Consider the following 18,914-nt stretch of genomic DNA (forward strand, 5'->3'; position numbering starts at 1 on the left):
ATAACCAGTCACTATCACTACTATAACCAGTCACTACCACTACTAGAACCAGTCACTACTATAACCAGTCACTACCACTACTATAACCAGTCACTACCACTACTAGAACCAGTCACTACCACTACTATAACCAGTCACTACCACTACTAGAACCAGTCACTACCACTACTAAAACCAGTCACTACCACTACTATAACCAGTCACTACCACTACTAGAACCAGTCACTACCACTACTAAAACCAGTCACTACCATTACTAAAACCAGTCACTACCATTACTAGAACCAGTCACTACCACTACTAGAACCAGTCACTACCACTACTAGAACCAGTCACTACCACTACTAGAACCAGTCACTACCACTACTATAACCAGTCACTACCACTACTAGAACCAGTCACTACCACTACTAGAACCAGTCACTACCACTACTAGAACCAGTCACTACCACTACTAGAACCAGTCACTACCATTACTACTGTAGTCACTACCATTACTACTGTAGTCACTACCACTACTAGAACCAGTCACTACCACTACTATAACCATTCACTACCACTACTATAACCATTCACTACCACTACTATAACCAGTCACTACCACTACTAGAACCAGTCACTACCATTAGTACTGTAGTCACTAACACTACTAGAACCAGTCACTACCACTACTGTAACCAGACACTACCACTACTATAACCAGTCACTACCATTACTATAACCAGTCACTACCACTACTATAACCAGTCACTACCATTACTACTATAACCAGACACTACCACTACTGTAACCAGTCACTACCATTAATACTGTAGTCACTACCACTACTATTACTACTGTAGTCACTACCATTACTATAACCAGTCACTACCACTACTAGAACCAGTCACTACCACTACTAGAACCAGTCACTACCATTAGTACTGTAGTCACTACCACTACTATAACCAGTCACTACCACTACTAGAACCAGTCACTACCACTACTAGAACCAGTCACTACCACTACTAGAACCAGTCACTACCACTACTAGAACCAGTCACTACCATTACTACTGTAGTCACTACCATTACTACTGTAGTCACTACCACTACTAGAACCAGTCACTACCACTACTATAACCATTCACTACCACTACTATAACCATTCACTACCACTACTATAACCAGTCACTACCACTACTAGAACCAGTCACTACCATTAGTACTGTAGTCACTACCATTACTACTGTAGTCACTACCACTACTAGAACCAGTCACTACCACTACTATAACCATTCACTACCACTACTATAACCATTCACTACCACTACTATAACCTTTCACTACCACTACTATAACCAGTCACTACCATTACTATAACCAGTCACTACCACTACTATAACCAGTCACTACCATTACTACTATAACCAGACACTACCACTACTGTAACCAGTCACTACCACTACTACTGTAGTCACTACCACTACTATAACCAGACACTACCACTACTATAACCAGACACTACCACTACTATAACCAGTCAATACCATTACTACTGTAGTCACTACCACTACTAGAACCAGTCACTACCATTACTACTGTAGTCACTACCACTACTATAACCAGACACTACCACTACTATAACCAGACACTACCACTACTATAACCAGTCACTACCACTACTATAACCAGTCAATACCATTACTACTGTAGTCACTACCACTACTATAACCATTCACTACCATTACTACTGTAGTCACTACCACTACTATAACCATTCACTACCATTACTACTGTAGTCACTACCACTACTATAACCATTCACTACCACTACTACTGTAGTCACTACCACTACTATAACCAGTCACTACCATTACTACTGTAGTCACTACCACTACTATAACCAGTCACTACCACTACTATAACCAGTCACTACCACTACTATAACCAGTCACTACCACTACTATAACCAGTCACTACCACTACTATAACCAGTCACTACCACTACTATAACCATTCACTACCATTACTACTGTAGTCACTACCACTACTATAACCAGTCACTACTATTACTACTGTAGTCACTACCACTACTATAACCAGTCACTACCATTACTACTGTAGTCACTACCACTACTATAACCAGTCACTACTATTACTACTGTAGTCACTACCACTACTATAACCAGTCACTACCATTACTACTGTAGTCACTACCACTACTATAACCAGTCACTACTATTACTACTGTAGTCACTACCACTACTATAACCATTCAATACCATTACTACTGTAGTCACTACCACTACTATAACCATTCACTACCATTACTACTGTAGTCACTACCACTACTATAACCATTCACTACCACTACTACTGTAGTCACTACCACTACTATAACCAGTCACTACCATTACTACTGTAGTCACTACCACTACTATAACCAGTCACTACCACTACTATAACCAGTCACTACCACTACTATAACCAGTCACTACCACTACTATAACCAGTCACTACCACTACTATAACCATTCACTACCATTACTACTGTAGTCACTACCACTACTATAACCAGTCACTACTATTACTACTGTAGTCACTACCACTACTATAACCAGTCACTACCATTACTACTGTAGTCACTACCACTACTATAACCAGTCACTACTATTACTACTGTAGTCACTACCACTACTATAACCAGTCACTACCATTACTACTGTAGTCACTACCACTACTATTACTACTGTAGTCACTACCATTACTATAACCAGTCACTACCATTACTACTGTAGTCACTACCACTACTATAACCAGACACTACCACTACTATAACCAGACACTACCACTACTATAACCAGACACTACCACTACTATAACCAGACACTACCACTACTATAACCAGACACTACCACTACTATAACCAGACACTACCACTACTATAACCAGACACTACCACTACTATAACCAGTCACTACTATAACCAGACACTACCACTACTATAACCAGACACTACCACTACTACTGTAGTCACTACCACTACTATAACCAGACACTACCACTACTATAACCAGTCACTAACACTACTATAACCAGTCACTACCACTACTATAACCAGTCACTACCACTACTACTGTAGTCACTACCACTACTATAACCAGTCACTACCACTACTACTGTAGTCACTACCACTACTATAACCAGTCACTACCATTACTACTGTAGTCACTACCACTACTAGAACCAGTCACTACCACTACTATAACCATTCACTACCACTACTATAACCAGACACTACCACTACTATAACCAGACACTACCACTACTATAACCAGACACTACCACTACTATAACCAGACACTACCACTACTATAACCAGTCACTACCACTACTGTAACCAGTCACTACCACTACTATAACCATTCACTACCACTACTATAACCAGTCACTACCACTACTATAACCAGTCACTACCACTACTATAACCAGACACTACCACTACTATAACCAGACACTACCACTACTAAAACCAGTCGCTACCACTACTATAACCAGTCACTACCACTACTATAACCAGTCACTAACACTACTATAACCAGTCACTACCACTACTACTGTAGTCACTACCACTACTATAACCAGACACTACCACTACTATAACCAGTCACTACCACTACTATAACCAGTCACTACCACTACTACTGTAGTCACTACCACTACTATAACCAGTCACTACCATTACTACTGTAGTCACTACCACTACTAGAACCAGTCACTACCACTACTAGAACCAGTCACTACCACTACTATAACCAGTCACTACCATTACTATATCTACCATTACTACTGTAGTCACTACCACTACTAGAACCAGTCACTACCACTACTAGAACCAGTCACTACCATTAGTACTGTAGTCACTACCACTACTATAACTATAACCAGTCACTACCATTACTATTGTAGTCACTAACACTACTATAACCAGTCACTACCACTACTATAACCAGTCACTACCACTACTAGAACCAGTCACTACCACTACTATAACCAGTCACTACCACTACTATAACCAGTCACTACCACTACTATAACCAGTCACTACCATTACTACTGTAGACACTACCACTACTATAACCAGTCACTACCATTACTATAACCAGTCACTACCACTACTATAACCAGACACTACCACTACTAGAACCAGTCACTACCACTACTAGAACCAGTCACTACCACTACTATAACCAGTCACTACCACTACTATAACCAGTCACTACCACTACTATAACCAGTCACTACCATTAGTGCTGTAGTCATTACCACTACTAGAACCAGTCACTACCACTACCAGAACCAGTCACTACCACTACTATAACCAGTCACTACCACTACTATAACCAGTCACTACCATTACTACTGTAGTCACTACCACTACTATAACCATTCACTACCACTACTACTGTAGTCACTACCACTACTAGAACCAGTCACTACCACTACTACTGTAGTCACTACCACTACTAGAACCAGTCACTACCACTACTATAACCAGTCACTACCACTACTATAACCAGTCACTACCACTACTATAACCAGTCACTACCACTACTATAACCAGTCACTACCATTACTACTGTAGTCACTACCACTACTATAACCATTCACTACCACTACTATAACCAGTCACTACCACTACTACTGTAGTCACTACCACTACTATAACCAGTCACTACCATTACTACTGTAGTCACTACCACTACTATAACCAGTCACTACCACTACTATAACCAGTCACTACCACTACTATAACCAGTCACTACCACTACTATAACCATTCACTACCACTACTACTGTAGTCACTACCACTACTACTGTAGTCACTACCACTACTATAACCAGTCACTACCATTACTACTGTAGTCACTACCACTACTATAACCAGTCACTACCACTACTATAACCAGTCACTACCACTACTATAACCAGTCACTACCACTACTATAACCAGTCACTACCACTACTATAACCAGTCACTACCACTACTATAACCAGTCACTACCACTACTATAACCATTCACTACCACTACTATAACCATTCACTACCACTACTACTGTAGTCACTACCACTACTATAACCAGTCACTAACACTACTATAACCAGTCACTAACATTACTATAACCAGTCACTACCATTACTATATCCAGTCACTACCACTACTATAACCAGTCACTACCATTACTACTGTAGTCACTACCACTACTACTGTAGTCACTACCACTACTATAACCAGTCACTACCACTACTATAACCAGTCACTACCATTACTACTGTAGTCACTACCACTACTATAACCGGTCACTACCACTACTATAACCAGTCACTACCATTACTAAAACTATATCCCGTCACTACCATTACTACTGTAGTCACTACCATTACTACTGTAGTCACTACCATTACTATAACCAGTCACTACCATTACTATAACCAGTCACTACCATTACTATAACCAGTCACTACCACTACTATAACCAGTCACTACCACTACTATAACCAGTCACTACCACTACTATAACCAGTCACTACCACCAGTCACTACCACTACTATAACCAGTCACTACCACTACTATAACCAGTCACTACCACTACTATAACCAGTCACTACCACTACTATAACCAGTCACTACCACTACTATAACCAGTCACTACCACTACTATATCTACCATTACTACTGTAGTCACTACCACTACTATAACCAGTCACTACCACTACTATATCTACTGTAGTCACTACCACTACTATATCTACCATTACTACTGTAGTCACTACCACTACTATAACCAAGGTGTAAAAATAAAAAAATAAAAAGTTGGCGCCCAAAAATACCGATTTCCGATTGTTATGAAAACTTGAAATCGGCCATTCGGTTGACCTCTACTACAGAGTAACCACGTGTTATTCTCCCTCCAAGTTGGGCATGGAGTGTGACCGACGTGGGCATATAATACACCAGACAGTGTGAGGGCTATTCCATGTTTACTTGCCCAATGAACATGAAGCCATCCCTGGGAGAGCTGAGGAAGGGGCTGGGGTTGAGGCTGGGACAGGACGCAGGTCTCTCCTGGGACTGACCTGCATTCCATCTGACCTACCGGCCGGTGCAGGCTCTTCCCATCTGGTTGGTTTGACAGCATCAACAATCACTATCACCACTCATCATTTGTCACATTCACAAAAACACAGGGACAGTCCCAAATTGCACCGTATTCCCTATATAGTGCACTACTATAGACCAGGGCCTATTCCCTATATAGTGCACTACTTTAGACCAGAGCCCCTATTCCATATGTAGTGCACAATTATAGACCAGAGCCCTATATAGCACACTACTTTAGACCACACCACTATAAAAAGGCCATTTAGAATACCACTGAGGTGCCTTTAATCTACTTCCTGCCTCACGTCCCTGTGATACTGATGCCCATCGTGTTAACGTGGTGAAACCCATACCAGGGCATTCTTACTATGATGCCCACTGTGTTAACGTGGTGAAACCCATACCAGGGCATTCTTACTATGATGCCCACTGTGTTAACGTGGTGAAACCCATACCAGGGCCTTCTTACTATGATGCCCACTGTGTTAACGTGGTGAAACCCATACCAGGGCATTCTTACTATGATGCCCACTGTGTTAACGTGGTGAAACCATACCAGGGCATTCTTACTATGATGCCCACTGTGTTAACGTGGTGAAACCCATACCAGGGCATTCTTACTATGATGCCCACTGTGTTAACGTGGTGAAACCCATACCAGGGCATTCTTACTATGATGCCCACTGTGTTAACGTGTTGAAACCCATACCAGGGCCTTCTTACTATGATGCCCACTGTGTTAACGTGGTGAAACCACTACCAGGGCATTCTTACTATGATGCCCACTGTGTTAACGTGGTGAAACCCATACCAGGGCCTTCTTACTATGATGCCCACTGTGTTAGCGTGGTGAAACACATGCAGTGTTTTCGACAAGCGGCTATAAAGCCGATTACAGATACATTTTCAGAAGGCAAATTTTAACACTGAACCTGCTATGGTCGATGTCTCCGCCCCGAGGAAATCTAAATAGCACAATACTAAACAAATGTCTCAATCTGCACATCTGCCTGTATCGCACTTACGCATCTGCTGTGAAAGATGACAGAGCGGTGTCTGCACAGACCATGAGACATCACGAAAAACGGTCTTCTCACAAAATCATCTGGAACGGTTTGTCCTACAAACTGTTCTGCCACGCACGTGACGGCCGGGGGGGTGAAGCTCACCGCCATTGGAATCTGGAGCAGTGGAAACACGTTCTCTGGAGTGATGAATCACGCTTCATCATCTGGCAGTTCGACGGACAAATCTGGATTTGGTGGATGGCAGGAGAAGACTATGCGTAGTGCCAACTGTAAAGTTTGGTGGAGGAGGAATAATGGCCTTGGGCTGTTTTTCATGGTTCGGGCTTAGTTCCAGTGAAGGGAAATCTTAAATGCTACAGCATACAATGACATTTTAGACGATTCTGTGCTTCCAAATGTGTGGCAACAATTCCCCGTGCAGAAAAACGAGGTCCAAACAGAAATTGTTTGTCGAGATCGAAGAGGAAAAACTTGACTGGATTCCACAGAGCCCTAACCCCATCTAACACCTTTGGGATGAATTGAAATGCCACCTGCGAGCCAGGCCTAATCACTCAACATCAGTACCCGACCTCACTAAAGCTCTTGGACCCGCCGCAGTGTTCCAACATCTAGTGGAAAGCCTTCCCAGAAGAGTGGAGGCTGTTATAGCAGCAATGTTCCAACATCTAGTGGAAAGCCTTCCCAGAAGAGTGGAGGCTGTTATAGCAGCAATGTTCCAACATCTAGTGGAAAGCCTTCCCAGAAGAGTGGAGGCTGTTATAGCAGCAATGTTCCAACATATAGTGGAAAGCCTTCCCAGAAGAGTAGAGGCTGTTATAGCAGCAATGTTCCAACATCTAGTGGAAAGCCTTCCCAGAAGAGTGGAGGCTGTTATAGCAGCAATGTTCCAACATCTAGTGGAAAGCCTTCCCAGAAGAGTGGAGGCTGTTATAGCAGCAATGTTCCAACATCTAGTGGAAAGCCTTCCCAGAAGAGTGGAGGCTGTTATAGCAGCAATGTTCCAACATCTAGTGGAAAGCCTTCCCAGAAGAGTGGAGGCTGTTATAGCAGCAAAGGGGGGGATGGGGGCAAGTCCATATTAATGCCAATGATTTTAGAATGATATGTTCAACGAGCAGGTGTCCACATGCTTTCGGTCATGTAGTCCATGTATTAGATGACAGGATCTGACAAATTCAATTTTCTATATTCAGTTAATTTTAAGGAGTTGTCAGCACCATATCAAATCCATGTACATCTTAATGTATTGGCAAATAAAGGTAGTTCTGATTCAAAGCAAAACAAAGTGAAAAAAAAAGATTACTTTTGTCCAAACCATTGTTATTGAGACCTCAGACCGGCACCCAGCATTGAACACAGCCCTCTCAGAGCCAGAGAGAGACTACACCAAGGCGTAGACTTTGGGGACATGCCAAAAACCAACAGGAATGTTTGATGACTATCAATCTGTCCTTGCCAATGTTTAAGCAAAAGACTGAAATAATCTGTAAGAGCTACGGGGCAGCATAGAGACTGGGGGATTACAGGACGACAGCATAGAGCCTGGAGGATTACAGGACGACAGCATAGAGCCTGGAGGATTACAGGACGACAGCATAGAGCCTGGAGGATTACAGGACGACAGCATAGAGCCTGGGGGATTACAGGACGACAGCATAGAGCCTGGAGGATTACAGGACGACAGCATAGAGACTGGGGAATTACAGGACGACAGCATAGAGCCTAGAGGATTACAGGACAACAGGACAGCATAGAGCCTGGGGGATTACAGGACGACAGCAGAGAGCCTGGAGGATTACAGGACGACAGCATAGAGCCTGGAGGATTACAGGACGACAGCATAGAGCCTGGAGGATTACAGGACGAAAGGACAGCATAGAGCCTGGGGATTTACGACAGGACAGCATAGAGCCTGGAGGATTGCAGGACGACAGCATAGAGCCTGGGGGATTACAGGACGACAGCATAGAGCCTGGGGGATTACAGGACGACAGCATAGAGCCTGGGGGATTACAGGACGACAGCATAGAGCCTGGAGGATTACAGGACGAAAGGACAGCATAGAGCCTGGGGGATTGCAGTACGACAGGACAGCATAGAGCCTGGAGGATTGCAGGACGACAGCATAGAGCCTGGGGGATTACAGGACGACAGCATAGAGCCTGGGGGATTACAGGACAACAGGACAGCATAGAGCCTAGAGGATTACAGGACAACAGGACAGCATAGAGCCTGGGGGATTACAGGACGACAGCAGAGAGCCTGGAGGATTACAGGACGACAGCATAGAGCCTGGAGGATTACAGGACGACAGCATAGAGCCTGGAGGATTACAGGACGAAAGGACAGCATAGAGCCTGGGGGATTGCAGTACGACAGGACAGCATAGAGCCTGGAGGATTGCAGGACGACAGCATAGAGCCTGGGGGATTACAGGACGACAGCATAGAGCCTGGGGGATTACAGGACGACAGCATAGAGCCTGGGGGATTACAGGACGACAGGACAGCATAGAGCCTGGAGGATTACAGGACGACAGCATAGAGCCTGGGGATTACAGGACGACAGCATAGAGCCTGGGGAATTACAGGACGACAGCATAGAGCCTGGGGGAATTACAGGACGACAGCATAGAGCCTGGGGGAATTACAGGACGACAGCATAGAGCCTGGAGGATTACAGGATGACAGCATAGAGACTGGGGGATTACAGGACGACGGCATAGAGACTGTGGGATTACAGGATGACGGCATAGAGCCTGGACGATTACAGGACGACGGCATAGAGCCTGGGGGATTACAGGGTGACAGCATAGAGCCTGGGGGATTACAGGACGACGGGACAGCATAGAGCCTGGAGGATTACAGGACGACAGCATAGAGCCTGGGGGATTACAGGACGACAGCATAGAGCCTGGGGGATTACAGGACGACAGCATAGAGCCTGGGGGATTACAGGATGACAGCATAGAGCCTGGGGGATTACAGGACGACGGGACAGCATAGAGCCTGGAGGATTACAGGACGACAGCATAGAGCCTGGGGGATTACAGGACGACAGCATAGAGCCTGGGGGATTACAGGACGACAGCATAGAGCCTGGAGGATTACAGGACAACAGGACAGCATAGAGCCTAGAGGATTACAGGACAACAGGACAGCATAGAGCCTGGAGGATTACAGGACGACAGCATAGAGCCTGGAGGATTACAGGACGACAGGACAGCATAGAGCCTAGAGGAATACAGGACGACAGCATAGAGCCTGGGGGATCACAGGACGACAGCATAGAGCCTGGGGGATTACAGGACGACAGGACAGCATAGAGCCTGGGGGATTGCAGGATGACAGCATAGAGCCTGGGGGATTACAGGACGACGGCATAGAGCCTGGGGGATTACAAGACGACGGCATAGAGCCTGGGGGATTACAGGACGACGGCATAGAGCCTGGGGGATTACAGGACGACGGCATAGAGCCTGGGGGATTACAGGACGACGGCATAGAGCCTGGGGATTACAGGACGACAGCATAGAGCCTGGGGATTACAAGACGACGGCATAGAGCCTGGGGATTACAGGACGACGGCATAGAGCCTGGGATTACAGGACGACGGCATAGAGCCTGGGATTACAGGACCACAGGATAGAGCCTGGGGATTACAGGACCACAGGATAGAGCCTGGGGATTACAGGACCACAGGATAGAGCCTGGGGGATTACAGGACCACAGGATAGAGCCTGGGGATTACAGGACCACAGGATAGAGCCTGGGGGATTACAGGACCCCAGGATAGAGCCTGGGGGATTACAGGACCACAGGATAGAGCCTGGGGGATTACAGGACCACAGGATAGAGCCTGGGGGATTACAGGACCACAGGATAGAGCCTGGGGGATTACAGGACCACAGGATAGAGCATGGGGGATTACAGGACCACAGGATAGAGCATGGGGGATTACAGGACCACAGGATAGATCCTGGAGGATTACAGGACGACAGCATAGAGCCTGGAGGATTACAGGACGACAGCATAGAGCCTGGAGGATTACAGGACGACAGCATAGAGCCTGGAGGATTACAGGACGACAGGACAGCATAGAGCCTGAAGGATTACAGGACGACAGGACAGCATAGAGCCTGGGGGATTACAGGACCACAGGATAGAGCCTGGGGGATTACAGGACCACAGGATAGATCCTGGAGGATTACAGGACGACAGCATAGAGCCTGGAGGATTACAGGACGACAGGACAGCATAGAGCCTGAAGGATTACAGGACGACAGGACAGCATAGAGCCTGGGGGATTACAGGACGACAGGATAGAGCCTGGGGGATTACAGGACGACAGGATAGAGCCTGGGGGATTACAGGACGACAGGACAGCATAGAGCCTGGGGGATTACAGGACGACAGGACAGCATAGAGCCTGGGGGATTACAGGACCACAGGATAGAGCCTGGGGGATTACAGGACCACAGGATAGAGCCTGGGGGATTACAGGACCACAGGATAGAGCCTGGGGGATTACAGGACCACAGGATAGAGCCTGGGGGATTACAGGACCACAGGATAGAGCCTGGGGGATTACAGGACCACAGGATAGAGCCTGGGGGATTACAGGACCACAGGATAGAGCCTGGGGGATTACAGGACCACAGGATAGAGCCTGGGGGATTACAGGACCACAGGATAGAGCCTGGGGGATTACAGGACCACAGGATAGAGCCTGGGGGATTACAGGACCACAGGATAGAGCCTGGGGGATTACAGGACCCAGGTGTTTTATTCTGAATAATTAGTCTACCAAGGATTCATCGAAGAAAAAGTTTAAAGTTGCCCAAATCGATCAACCCAGGTAACAGTTATTCCCATTTTCCAAAGCCCACATTTCATCTGTTTTTTTGTCCATGGAAAAACGAAGATGCATATATTGAACTAACGTAAAAATTCAATAGCTTTACCTGGCACTGCACAGGCGCAACAAGTTATGATTCAGCTGCACGGTTTTCTGCCGTGAAATCCAGACATATTAAATAGACGTTGACCAGGAACACGACATCGGCGGTAACTACCATTAAACAGTTGTCAACAATTGATTGTGAATGATAATACGTGGCCGTGACATTTGAAAACAACCTACCTACATTTGCATAGACACCTGAAGATGCAGCTGAAGGTGCGCGAGGGAGAAGGAAAAACGGACACATCTCGTATATCTATAGGCTACGTGTTGGAGATTAAAATGTTTTATGTTCGAGATAAACAAATAAATTCCTACTTACAGTCGTTCTGTCTCAGCGATATTTACAAACTGTTGCTTGAAACGCCAAAAGATTATTTCGGAGTGAACTCCCAAACTCCAAAAGTGAATTCCGTTATTGTGTTGGTCATCAGAGTCGCATGTGTTGTTTCTTCCAATCCAAGTTGAGGATGTGTGATCTTTTCATTTTACAGTCCATAGAGACGAGTGTGTTTTTGTGATTGCATAGTTATGGTGGCTCTCTACTTTCCTTGCGTCGTCCTCTGTAGCGTCTCAGAGCCCTGTTCGCCACTCGACGGGACTGGACCGCTGCATGACGTCACACTTTTTCTTGAGCGCATAATTGAAAACACTCCTTTTTTTGTAGCGCGAGGGGGGAGAGACACGCGACTGTATTATTTACCAATTAGCTTCCTATATGTTCTAATTTAGGTAGTTTTATTTTTCTTTGTGATATTATAGGCTAAGGTTAACTATATAGAAAGATTGTTTTTGATAGCGTTGAACTGGCACGCAAACGTTCGGTCTACAGTGATGCTAATGAGCATCACATGACGCAGCATCATAGCTCGTCAAATTGAAAATTAATTTAAGACAGAACTGCTGCTCATGCATGCCTAATTAGTTTAAAATGCATATTTTATTTTTTAATGAACAGGTGACAACAGATATCTGCATGGTTTCCTGATAAAGTTTGCTTTGAAAAACATGGCTAGATTTATGTTATGCAACAGTCGGTGACATGTTTTCAGGGATGAGGGGGGCATCAGAAACGTCGTGTAAGTATTTTTGAACACGAGATGTGTTTACATAAACACATTACCTAGATAAATCTCTTTAGTTGTGTTCTGTTTGTGTTTACATAAGAACATTACCTAGATAAAGCTCTTTAGTTGTGTTCTGTTTGTGTTTACGTAAACACACATTACCTAGATAAAGCTCTTTAGTTGTGTTCTGTTTGTGTTTACATAAGAACATTACCTAGATAAAGCTCTTTAGTTGTGTTCTGTTTGTGTTTACATAAACACACATTACCTAGATAAAGCTCTTTAGTTGTGTTCTGTTTGTGTTTACATAAACACACTTATTCCACTTATTCTGTTCCATTACCACGAGCCCATCCTTTTCTATTAAGATACCACCAGCCTCCTGTCTTTAGTACAGTCAGTTTACCTCCACTCATGACTGTATGGGTCAGTAGAGGGGGTGGGGGGTCAGTAGAGGGGCTAGGGTGGTCAGTGGAGGGGCTGGGGTGGTCAGTGGAGGGGCTAGGGTGGTCAGTGTAGGGGCTGGGGTGGTCAGTGGAGGGGCTAGGGTGGTCAGTGTATGGGCTAGGGTGGTCAGTGTAGGGGCTAGGGTGGTCAGTGTAGGGGCTGGGGTGGTCAGTGTAGGGGCTGGGGTGGTCAGTGTAGGGGCTGGGGTGGTCAGTGTAGGGGCTGGGGTGGTCAGTGGAGGGGCTAGGGTGGTCAGTGTAGGGGCTAGGGTGGTCAGTGCAGGGGCTGGGGTGGTCAGTGTAGGGACTGGGGTGGTCAGTGTAGGGGCTAGGGTGGTCAGTATAGGGGCTAGGGTGGTCAGTGTAGGGACTAGGGTGGTCAGTGTAGGGGCTGGGGTGGTCAGTGTAGGGGCTGGGGTGGTCAGTGTATGGGCTAGGGTGGTCAGTGGAGGGGCTAGGGTGGTCAGTGTATGGGCTAGGGTGGTCAGTGGAGGGGCTAGGGTGGTCAGTGGAGGGGCTAGGGTGGTCAGTGTATGGGCTAGGGTGGTCAGTGGAGGGGCTAGGGTGGTCAGTGTAGGGGCTGGGGTGGTCAGTGTAGGGGCTGGGGTGGTCAGTGTAGGGGCTGGGGTGGTCAGTGTAGGGGCTGGGGTGGTCAGTGGAGGGGCTAGGGTGGTCAGTATAGGGGCTGGGGTGGTCAGTGGAGGGGCTAGGGTGGTCAGTGTAGGGGCTAGGGTGGTCAGTGCAGCGGCTGGGGTGGTCAGTGCAGGGGCTGGGGTGGTCAGTGTAGGGGCTAGGGTGGTCAGTGTAGGGGCTAGGGTGGTCAGTGTAGGGACTAGGGTGGTCAGTGTAGGGGCTGGGGTGGTCAGTGTATGGGCTAGGGTGGTCAGTGTAGGGGCTAGGGTGGTCAGTGTAGGGGCTGGGGTGGTCAGTGTAGGGGCTGGGGTGGTCAGTGTAGGGGCTGGGGTGGTCAGTGAAGGGGGTGTCAGGGGGGTCAGTAGAGGGGGTGGGGGTCAGTGAAGGGGTGGGGGGGTCAGTAGAGGGGGTGGGGGGTCAGTGAAGGGGTGGGGGGTCAGTGAAGGGGGTGGGGGGTCAGTGAAGGGGGTGGGGGTCAGTAGAGTGGGGGTGGGGTCAGTGGAGGGGGTAGGTGGTCAGTAGGGGGTGGGCGGTCAGTGAAGGGGGTGGGGGTCAGTAGAGGGGGTGGGGGTCAGTTCCTTGGGGAACTAAAGGTCGTCCCATATGACACCCTATTCTCCTGGAGAACTCATTCTCTCGGTATCCTGTATTGTTTTTCTTCATTTTCCTTCGATTTGCACGTTGCATCCCCAGTGGCCGGCAGTCAGGAATCATCAACAAGTTGAATGTCGGTGTTGTTTCCTTCAGTTTGCTCTGAGTTGCTTGTGGCTTTAGAGAGTTTTATGTAATTACTGTTTTTCAGTCTGTCAGTCTAAATTGCACAGCCCAGATGCTGAAGAGTCAGTGACTGAATGTGTTTCACCTCTTCCCCACCGGTCTGGTCTAATCACTCTCCAGCCAGGAGACGAAGTGATGTCAGGACAGTGTGACATAGTGAAATGGCAACACAATGGAGATGAGTTTACAACCTCCCTGTTCCATTAGACAGCCACAATGACTCAACTCAGAGTAGAGTTTACAACCTCCCTGTTCCATTAGACAGCCACTATGACTCAACTCAGAGTAGAGTTTACAACCTCCCTGTTCAATTAGACAGCCACAATGACTCAACTCAGAGTAGAGTTTACAACCTCCCTGTTCCATTAGACAGCCACTATGACTCAACTCAGAGTAGAGTTTACAACCTCACTGTTCCATTAGACAGCCACAATGACTCAACTCAGAGTAGAGTTTACAACCTCCCTGTTCCATTAGACAGCCACTATGACTCAACTCAGAGTAGAGTTTACAACCTCACTGTTTCATTAGACAGAGTAATACCATCAACTCAGAGTAGAGTTTACAACGTCTCTTCCATTAGACAGCCACTATGACTCAACTCAGAGTAGAGTTTAGAACCTCCCTGTTCCATTAGACAGCCACAATGACTCAACTCAGAGTAGAGTTTAGAACCTCCCTGTTCCATTAGACAGCCACAATGACTCAACTCAGAGTAGAGTTTACAACCTCCCTGTTCAATTAGACAGCCACAATGACTCAACTCAGAGTAGAGTTTACAACCTCCCTGTTCAATTAGACAGCCACTATGACTCAACTCAGAGTAGAGTTTACAACCTCCCTGTTCAATTAGACAGCCACTTTGACTCAACTCAGAGTAGAGTTCAGAACCTCCCTGTTCCATTAGACAGAGTAATACCATCAACCTAGCAGTAGCAGTACTGTCATAGGCTCGCCTTAATAGCAGTAACCTAGCAGTAGCAGTAGTGTGATAGGCTAGCCTTGTTAGCAGTAACCAAGCAGTACTGTGATGTGCTATTAAGGCTAGCCTTAACCTAGCAGTAGTAGCACTGTGATAGGCTAGCCTTGTTAGCAGTAACCTCGCAGTGGCAGTACTGTGATAGGCTAGCCTTAATAGCACTAACCTTGCAGTAGCAGAACTGTGATAGGCTAGCCTTGTTAGCAGAAGCAGTAGTGTGATAGGCTAGAATTGTTAGCAGTAACCTAGCAGTAGCAGTACTCTGATAGGCTAGCGTTGTTAGCATTAACATAGTGGTAGCAGTACTGTGATAGGCTAGCCTTGTTAGCAGTAGCTTGTGCTGCTAGGGGACCTAAACTGGGCCATGCTTAGCACCCCAGCCATCCTACAATCTAAGCTTGATGCCCTCAATCTCACACAAATTATCAATGATCCGACCAGGTACAACCCCAAATCCTTAAACACGGGCACTCTCATAGATGTCATCCTAACTAACTTGCCCTCCAAATACACCTCTGCTGTTTTCAACCAAGATCTCAGAGATCACTGCCTCATTGCCTGCATCCGTAATGGGTCTACGGTCAAATGACCACCCCTCATCACTGTCAAACGCTCCCTAAAACACTTCAGCGAGCAGGCCTTTCTAATCGACCTGGCCCAGGTATCCTGGAAGGATATTGACCTCATTCTGTCAGTAGAGGATGCCTGGTTATTCTTTAAAAGTGCCTTCCTCACCAAAAAATTAAGAACCAGGAACAGATATATCAAATCAAATCAAATTTATTTATATAGCCCTTCGTACATCAGCTGATATCTCAAAGTGCTGTACAGAAACCCAGCCTAAAACCCCAAACAGCAAGCAATGCAGGTGTAGAAGCACGGTGGCTAGGAAAAACTCCCTAGAAAAGCCAAAACCTAGGAAGAAACCTAGAGAGGAACCAGGCTATGTGGGGTGGCCAGTCCTCTTCTGGCTGTGCCGGGTAGAGATTATAACAGAACATGGCCAAGATGTTCAAATGTTCATAAATGACCAGCATGGTCGAATAATAATAAGGCAGAACAGTTGAAACTGGAGCAGCAGCACGGCCAGGTGGACTGGGGACAGCAAGGAGTCATCATGTCAAGTAGTCCTGGGGCATGGTCCTAGGGCCGCGGTTCAGTTGAAACTGGAGCAGCAGCACGGCCAGGTGGACTGGGGACAGCAAGGAGTCATCATGTCAGGTAGTCCTGGGGCATGGTCCTAGGGCTCAGGTCCTCCGAGAGAGAAGGAGAATTAGAGAACGCACACTTAGATTCACACAGGACACCGAGGTGGACAGGAGAAGTACTCCAGATATAACAAACTGACCCCAGCCCCCCGACACATAAACTACTGCAGCATAAATACTGGAGGCTGAGACAGGAGGGGTCAGGAGACACTGTGGCCCCACCCGAGGACACCCCCGGACAGGGCCAAACAGGAAGGATATAACCCCACCCACTATGCCAAAGCACAGCCCCCACACCACTGGAGGGATATCTTCAACCACCAACTTACCATCCTGAGACAAAGCTGAGTATAGCCCGCAAAGATCTCCGCCACGGCACACCCAAGGGGGCGCCACCCAGACAGGATGACCACATCAGTGAATCAACCCACTCAGGTGACGCACCCCTCAGGGACGGCATGAGAGAGCCCCAGCAAGCCAGTGACTCAGCCCTGTAATAGGGTTAGAGGCAGAGAATCCCAGTGGAAAGAGGGAACCGGCCAGGCAGAGACAGCAAGGGTGGTTCGTTGCTCCAGAGCCTTTCCGTTCACCTTCCCACTCCTGGGCCAGACTACACTCAATCATATGACCCACTGAAGAGATGAGTCTTCAGTAAAGACTTAAAGGTTGAGACCGGTTTGCGTCTCTGACATGGGTAGGCAGACCGTTCCATAAAAATGGAGCTCTATAGGAGAAAGCCCTGCCTCCAGCTGTTTGCTTAGAAATTCTAGGGACAATTAGGAGGCCTGCGTCTTGTGACCGTAGCGTACGTGTAGGTACATGTAGGCAGGACCAAATCAGAGAGATAGGTAGGAGCAAGCCCATGCAATGCTTCTTTGTAGGTTAGCAGTAAAACCTTGAAATCAGCCCTTGCTTTGACAGGAAGCCAGTGTAGGGAGGCTAGCACTGGAGTAATATGATCAAATTTTTTGGTTCTAGTCAGGATTCTAGCAGCCGTATTTAGCACTAACTGAAGTTTATTTAGTGCTTTATCCGGGTAGCCGGAAAGTAGAGCATTGCAGTAGTCTAACCTAGAAGTGACAAAAGCATGGATTAATTTTTCTGCATCATTTTTGGACAGAAAGTTTCTGATTTTTGCAATGTTACGTAGATGGAAAAAGCTGTCCTTGAAATGGTCTTGATATGTTCTTCAAAAAAGAGAGATCAGGGTCCAGAGTAACGCCGAGGTCCTTCACAGTTTTATTTGAGATGACTGTACAACCATTAAGATTAATTGTCAGATTCAACAGAAGATCTCTTTGTTTCTTGGGACCTAGAACAAGCATCTCTGTTTTATCCGAGTTTAAAAGTAGAAAGTTTGCTGCCATCCACTTCCTTATGTCTGAAACACATGCTTCTAGCGAGGCAATTTTGGGGCTTCACCATGTTTCATTGAAATGTACAGCTGTGTATCATCCGCATAGCAGTGAAAGTTAACATTATGTTTTCGAATAACATCCCCAAGAGGTAAAATATATAGTGAAAACAACAGCGGTCCTAAAACGGAACCTTGAGGAACACCGAAATTTACAGTTGATTTGTCAGAGGACAAACCATCCACAGAGACAAACTGATATCTTTCCGACAGATAAGATCTAAACCAGGCCAGAACTTGACCGTGTAGAC

The 18,914-nt window shown here is 46.4% G+C and overlaps 1 protein-coding gene across 1 annotated transcript; it reads right to left on the reverse strand.

The window, feature by feature from the left end:
- Positions 1–13,612: 13,612 nt before the first annotated feature.
- LOC135535766 (cell surface glycoprotein 1-like) lies at positions 13,613–14,463 on the reverse strand (the record flags this gene model as incomplete). Its single annotated transcript, XM_064962184.1, has 1 exon — positions 13,613–14,463. A coding segment is annotated over one exon (851 nt), but the record flags the coding sequence as incomplete, so codon positions are not given.
- Positions 14,464–18,914: the final 4,451 nt, after the last annotated feature.

Source organism: Oncorhynchus masou, unplaced genomic scaffold (genome assembly GCF_036934945.1).
Source record: "Oncorhynchus masou masou isolate Uvic2021 unplaced genomic scaffold, UVic_Omas_1.1 unplaced_scaffold_5132, whole genome shotgun sequence".
Classification (NCBI taxonomy): Eukaryota; Metazoa; Chordata; class Actinopteri; order Salmoniformes; family Salmonidae; genus Oncorhynchus; species Oncorhynchus masou.